The sequence below is a fragment of the Habropoda laboriosa genome, unplaced genomic scaffold (genome assembly GCF_001263275.1).
Source record: "Habropoda laboriosa isolate 0110345459 unplaced genomic scaffold, ASM126327v1 scaffold76, whole genome shotgun sequence".
In the NCBI taxonomy this organism is placed as follows: domain Eukaryota; kingdom Metazoa; phylum Arthropoda; class Insecta; order Hymenoptera; family Apidae; genus Habropoda; species Habropoda laboriosa.
Window position 1 is genome coordinate 274,119 of NW_017100184.1, and position 7,951 is coordinate 282,069.

General features: G+C 33.8%; 1 protein-coding gene across 1 annotated transcript; it reads left to right on the plus strand.

The window, feature by feature from the left end:
* The first annotated feature begins 1,924 nt into the window (after window positions 1-1,924).
* LOC108579433 (male-specific lethal 1 homolog) lies at window positions 1,925-5,360 on the plus strand. The gene is made up of 4 exons (XM_017942965.1): window positions 1,925-2,986; window positions 3,971-4,719; window positions 4,841-5,059; window positions 5,146-5,360. The coding sequence occupies exons 1-4, from the start codon at window positions 1,925-1,927 to the stop codon at window positions 5,234-5,236; spliced, it is 2,121 nt and encodes a 706-aa protein (XP_017798454.1). The 3' UTR covers window positions 5,237-5,360.
* Window positions 5,361-7,951: the final 2,591 nt, after the last annotated feature.

Below are 7,951 nucleotides of genomic sequence, written 5' to 3' on the forward strand. Positions count from 1 at the left end.
TGTTTACTAAATTTACCCAAAATACGATTTTGTTTAACTTGCAAATTCTGTTTATACATATATTCGAGCCTTGGAGGCTTGAGGCGCTTCTTGAACAAGAAGCGCATTTTATTATTTACATAACAGTGGAAATTAAGGATTCTACCGCAACTCGTAGATCAATTGAAGAATTTAATTGACATTCATAGACGTCAGTTAAACGACAAAAAGAATGTCGATGAAAGCATAAAAAGCGTTACTTTTCTTTTAGCTGACGTGTATGGACTATGGTTTTAGTGTATTTAAAATAAATTCATAGCAGGCAATAAACTGTCTAAATACTATATGTAATGATTCAAATCAAAGTTTTCTGCACATATGTTTTGCGTTATGAAAAAGCACCGAATTACTCGAAAAATTAGTACAACGCAACGATATTGGTAATTGAGTCATGAATTTTCATTCACCAATTATATCATGTACATATACATATATAAGTTCTTTGCGGTACAGTTATAGCATTTAGTGTTAGCTTCCTCTTTTATACGCAACACCTATATCAATTCTTCTTTTTTTTTTCTTCTTTTTTTTCCTTTTGTCTTTGCTAAAGAAATGATGCAACATATCTGTGAGATCATACGTAAAATCATGACAATTATTTAAAACATTTCTGCATCACATCATTTTCACCGTTCATCGTAAAATATTATAAAATACATGTAACGCGCATTATAGACTGTAACTTTTGATGCCAATATACAAATCATCGTAATAAAAATTTTATGTAATATCACTGATTATGAAGTGCAAATTGATTATTCGTAAATTAAGCCGACATCTATCGATCATTTTCCAATAATGAATAAAGATCGATAAAATTGACGGACCTGAGAATAACAATGTAACAGAGTTTTAAAACACACTTACTTTCTGCTAAATTTATCCACTGCGAAACTATCGTTCACATGTGTATATAACTTTTTATACTTCCTTAGACATTCAACGTTATATGCGCATAGGCAATACGAAAATAAATATTCAAAAATAAATAGTTTTCAATGACGTATTATCAAAAATTTTCTAAAATTATCGCGTAACGGGCAAAGCTGATGCCAAATAATCTAATAGAGAATAGTATTACCGCTACATGCTCTTAATAATCGTAATACGTGTAAACAAATATTACCATTCTTGTTTACTTTATCGAACAATCCAAGTTGCTTAAAAAGATTTTTATAGAAGGTGACTTATCGTTGCAGTTTGTTATCGTAATAACATGGAAGTAGAAAAGTGCTTGGACTGTTTCACTTTTGTCTGACTGTATATGCTTAAATACTTTTAGCGTTTTATAGTGGTGCCGTAATGCGAAATGTACCGGTAAACTTTTCAAATTCGTACAGCACGCATGCGTTTGTTTGGTTACCCCGAGCAAGTCGCATTAGAGGGTATGTATTGTGGATAGAGAGCGAGAAGAAAAGGTTGCACTCATTGACATTCGTCGATGCCGAAGTAGCTGATCGATGGGGAAGGCAAATGAAACGACAACGTTTGTGGTTACTACCGCGAGATGTCAGGAGTCTAGGATGCTACGAGGCACAGAAACGCCGCGCGCGGCTCGCATCGTTGGCCAGAGTAAACACAAGTATAGGAACTTGGACGACAGGCACCTCGTGCGCTGCCAGTGGCGGATATACTTCTTGACGAGTATTCAAACACGAAGGAATAGAAAAAGGATATCTTTTGAATCAAAGTGACTGCAGAGTCGACGGTGTAAAGGATTGGTGAAGGGTAATGATATGTGACGGGAGCAGAGAGTTGCGGTGAGGGCATTGTCGGTGAAGGTATTGTCAAGACGCTTAATGTGCGCGGTGCGGGCGCGTGGTACGCTCGAGGCGGCCACAAATGAAGAAGTGGGAAGCCACGGCGAGGGTGGTAGAGAGGGAAGATGTCGAGTGGCTCGGCCTCGAAACTCGTGAACGGTGAGAATAAGAAGGAGAACGTTCACGGGTACGAGTACCTGAACAGGAAAGAAAACGAGAGCGGCGCTGCTGGCAGCACTGGCTCTTCCATAGTTGTTCTTGCTGGTGATACTAGTAACGCTACTGCTATCGTTGCTGGTGCTGATACTGGTACTGGCACTGGTACTGGTGCTGGTACTACTGTTTCTAGTGCTACTAGTGACAGCGGTAGTGGTAGTGGTTGTTCCACCATTCGTGGTAACGGTGACAGTGGTAGTAATAGCGGTGTCTGTGTTACCGGCTTGACCGCCGGGGGCGTCGTCGGCGTGGAGTTTTGTGACGTTAACTCTGATCTCAAGACACCAGAGAATCACGAAGAGATACGCGATCAAGGGGATGTGAATTCAGGAACAGAGTACAGCGAAACCGAATTCCAGGAATCGTACACAGGAACGTGTATTGAGACGCCAATCGTCAATCTCACCACCACTACCACCACCACCACCGCCACCACCACCACCGTCACCATCATTGAGCACGACGATCGAACGACTACGATCGTTCCTGCTCCTTGTTACGAAGAAGACGAGGAAGAGGATAACGACGAGGAGGACGACGACAACATGGTCGCGGCGATGAACGAACACTTGTCTACTACGTCGGCGACCAGCGGCGTTCGGAGCAACACGGTCTCGACGACCAGCACTACTGGTAACTCTGTCGTCAACCAAAATAATAGTTGCTCCCGCAATGAATTCCAAAACGTTGACGAGGATGGTAAACCAGCCGCCGGAATACTCAGTTTCCCCTGTGATTTCGATCACATGTACGCCAGCATGACAGACGGTGGAGCTCCCGCGGCAGCCACTGCCACCTCCGCTCTTGGTGTCAGCCCTCTTCGAGGTAATGAACCACGCCAGAATGATCTTACAGAAGTCAAACATCTCAAGGAGCTCTTGCTTCTTCATCTCGATTTGATTCAACAACAATCCGAGCAAATCGTCACCAAGGATAAACTTTTAGCGGCTCTACGACAAGAAAACGAAACGGTATTTTCATTTGCTTTCTATCATTTTTACCATTAAATGTTCCATGTTTTTCAGTGGTACTTGCCTATTGAATGCCATGTCATTTCATTCGACATCCCACTTATTTCGTATTCTTCTATTCACTTACCATAATCTGTCAAGTTTGTTTTACAGGACGCATTCCAAAATACCCGCGCTTATGCTCGTGTGTCAGTATTTCTGCCCTTCCCTTTCTTTCAATTCTGTTTTCCCGGTTCTTGTTCCTCTTTCTTTCATTGGTCAGTTGAACGTGAAGGTCAGACGTAACGTTACCGCGCGATGGCGCTGTTTCATGTAGAATCGTATCTTCGAAACAAGGAGCACGTTATACGTTGTGCTCGATTCTCGCGCGCAATCTGCCTTTGTAATGACGGTACTTTCATGATGGAAAATGGAAGAATCTTTGAGAAAACGAACATTTTGAAAGAATCGATGAAGTTACGCTGTACTATTGCGGATAATATTGCTGTTACTACTACCTTCTGTTACTTATATATACATGTGATTAATTGTGGAAATGATCATGCCTGGGATTCGGAGAGACAGCAAAACCCGACTGTCTTGTCGTTTGTTGACAGTAAATAAACTTGTTTAAACGAATACTGTACAATCTCTGTGAATGTTTATCATTAAATACTTGTATTTGCGTAAAATAGAAAAATGATTAACCTTTAACTTTTCTATATATTTAAGTTTTCACATTCAATCGTAATCAGATTTTTAGAGCAATACGTTTAATATTTATTATTAACTGTTGCTAATTTTTTAATAATAAATTTGTAGATTATGATAAAATATAATGGCTATCTTTACACAAAATCAGATTTTATGGTTTTAATAAATTGGAGCAATATAATTTTCATTAACATTAGTGTCATAAAAAAATATTTATGTACAAAATTAACTTTTTCTACTACTGAGATTTACGAGGGAAGTACTAATAGTATATATGTATTTATATTATAGCTTAAGCTACGTTTGGAGCGCATGGACAGACGTGTAAATTTACAAAAGCTCCGGTCAGAAAATAATGAAAATTCCATTACATCAGAACATATAGGAGCATGTTCCCCTCCAACTATTAACTCTGTGAATGTGCCATCAACTAGTGAACTTCACAGGAATATTCAGTCTGAGAACAATAATTCTCAGTACAATGAAAGCTTTAAAATACGTTTGAATACTAGTGGTGGAATTACTACTGTTAAACAGGAACCAAATGATAATCAAAGCAAACATGAGACAAAAATAGAGACTGGTAATGATATTAGATTAGAATGGGAAGAGAAGAAGAAGAGGAGAACAGATCCAGTGCCACTATCCGGTGGAAGCAAAAGAAAAAGGGGTGTTTCCTGTTCATCTACTATTAGTAATGACACATCGTTGACAGTACAAGATAAGACATTAGCTCTGGAAAGCAACAGGAAAGGTGATAGAAAAGGAAAACCACTAACAAAGAAAGAATCCTTTCTTACTACAGAAGAACATTATTATACAGCTATTGGGGATTCTAATTACACGTTAAGTTTAAAAGAACCTAATCCAGTAGAAAGTGATACCTCGTTAGAAGTTCCAAATTGGAGGGTAAAAATATATACAAGCTGTTATACAATGGAAGGAACTGAGAACTTGGATGATGAAATTTTTAACAAAAGACATTTAAAATTAGAAAATGATGAAAGAAGAAGAAAAAGATGGGATGTACAAAGGATAAGGTTTGTATTGTGTGATTGAAATAATAAGAAACAAAATATTCTTAATTATGTTTTATTAACATGTTGAGTATTATTTGAAGCCATGTAAAAGAAAATGTCTCAAACTAAATTTTCTTCTTAGAGAACAGAGGCATATTGAAAAGTTGAAACAAAGACAAGAACGACAGAATCACCAAGCAACATGTTACAATACAAATCATACTGGACCTTGTCCTTCTGCTGTTGAAGAAGAAGCTGTATCATCATTATGGCCTGATGTAGAACAAATACAAAGTCTTCAAGTGGATCCTCAATTACCTGTTACTGCATTTGGTGCTCCTATTCCTAGTTTCACTCCAAGGTAAACAGAAACATATTAATGATAACACATGAACATATTAAACAAATAGAAACACGTTAATTATACCATGAACATTATAATTACAGCGAATTTTCTTTACCTTGGACAAACATGTCTCGATCGAACAGTCGACGCCCAAAGCGATCAACAGGTAGAAGAAAATCCACTAGGAGATAAACTTTTACAAGAGTGGACAAGACTATTTTTGTCTAATAATTTTTAATCTTTGTTATAGACTTACTTCCTCATGCTTCCGTTTTTTCTCTTTTCTAAAAACATATTCTTTTTATTATGTGAAATAGGGGCACCAAAGATATTTTTATTACCTTTTTTTTTAGAACAAAATCCAGGAAAGATGACGAATTGATAGACGTACCTACGACTTTTTTTTTATTTCCTACACATACATCAAAGTTTACTACTAAAGCTGGATCAAAAGATTTTGATCTTTGGTTTGTTTAAATTTGGAAGAATCATTTTATTCGTCCAACTATAATATGTATTGTCACAACTTGATAGAAACGTTATTCACTTATTTGATTTTAATCAATATTTATTAAATATACCTATGAAATCTCATTCGGAATTGTACAAATTATAGTAATTGACTTAGACGTTCAAGATTAAATGTATTTTTTTTTTTTTTTTTGCAATTAGTCTGATAAAATGTAAAACTTAATTAAAGATGTGAAAGGTTAAGTATGTTAAAAATATATATTCAAGATAATTTATTGTAAAAACAATATTGCGTACAAGTAAATAATACAATGTACTTCAAATTCTTCGTAGCCCCTTTTCTTCAATCTCGAATTGATAGGAAGAGAATTATTATTTCGAAAAAGTACCAACAGGGTACAAATGTATTTATTGTATTACATATTTATTGTTATGAATTAGAATGCTCTTGGATGATGAAAATAAGTAAATTGTAGACTAAATCGTACAGTCGAAAAGATTAGACCCGTATTGGACCAAATTTGATTAACCTTATTTATTGTTAATTAATCTTAAATCAAAGTTTGAAAGTGTATTTAAAACATATAAAGCATAAAAATATATTTGATCCATTACGGTTTTTAATTTATTTCAATAAGTAATGCATACATTCAGTAAATTATCTCGTCTATGTTGCAGCCTCTGTGGACCATTTTTGTAGTTTAATAAACAAAGTGTATAATTACTTGTAAAAAGTTAAGAAACATTTATGAATGTAACCATTGTCTTCCTGAAGTGTTAAAAATGCATAGAAAAAATTTGTACAAAGATTTCGGAATTATTCAAGTAATGTATTTATAATCTAAAATTTATCACGATTATCATGTATAAGGACGTATAAAAACAGTAAGTGATTCAGTGAGCTGTAAGCTTTGTTTCGACTTAAATTTACTATAAAACTTACAAATGAAATATCCAGTGTTGCAGATAATTTACAAATGAAATATATGTTAGTATTGTATATTATATTAATTTAAAGCATAAAGAATTATATATTTTTAATTTGAATTCTGAATGTTTCCATATTCAGAATATAAATTAACGAATTACCGTGTGATAAATTTATGTAACGTAGCGATTTAATTATTATAGACGTAAACGTTACAGTTAAAATAATACATGATTCTTGATAAATAACTAGTAACAAACAATATGACATATACATATGTATTGGCTACATTCACATTGTAAAACTAAATACTATTTACATAATTTTATTGTTTTTATAATAGATACATAAAAGGAAAAGGGGTTACGACATCCACTTGAAAAAATTATAATTAGATAATTTTTTGTAATAACTTTTTATTCAGTTTTAAGGTCAATTATTAAACGATTAATTTTTTTTAAACTCGTTCATTCATAAATTTCCGTGATTCGATCAAGTTTTTAAAAATTTGACAACTTCGTATTTTCAGTAGTGTAAAAATTTCATGTTTTTAATATTCTGTCCTTTTTTTCTGCGAAAATAATTTGATAATTTTTAAAAAATATGCTTTTGTTCTACTTTTTCTTTATTTCTTTATTTTGATTTTCTTTTTCTGCAAATTCTACTGTTGCATTTAATTGCGATTCTTGAGAAACTTTTTAGTAAAATGCACTAATCTTTGTTATTCATATACATTTAGTTGTATTATTCTATTTTATGGTACGTGACAAGTGACGAGGTACTCGATTCAACCGTCCATGAGATATGTCAGATTTTCATGAACCGACATGCTCGACATTAAAATGCGGTGAATATAGTGATTATAACTTGTAAATAAAGAAAAACATCTTTCCGATTAAACGTAAGTTTTTGTTTACTATTTTATTTATAACAGTACATACTAGTGATAACTATATATTAAACGACCATATTTTGTTTACAACAAACAGAATAAGTACGCGTACCATTCTGGATAAATATTTTAAGAAGTAGTCTGGAGCAATTTTACGTTGTTCTCGTTAATTCGATCTCTCATGTGATGAAAGCTTTTTTTAAATATACCAAAGATGCAAAACAATGTTATAATTCTTTAACTATTCTCATAAAACATGTGTACTACATTTTGCACAAGAATTCATAACTATGATTTAACTCTTTTGAAACTTTTATACATATTGTTTGAAATGTGACGTAAACTTCTTTGTTTTTAACATTATTTGAACTGTTTACAGTATAATGAATATATGAATTTAATGTTAAACAGTAAATTCTTTGTTAAGTTTTAACCGTTGTCTAAACTATTTTGAAATTTCGTGATGTTACGATTTTCGAATTAACGAGATTTTAATAGTTACGTGAATATACATGTGTATATGCGTATGCGTTCACCTATTCTGTGTGTGTATATATGTACATGTACTACATGCCGCATGCACGCAAGTATAAAGAAATGTATGTATATGATTTTA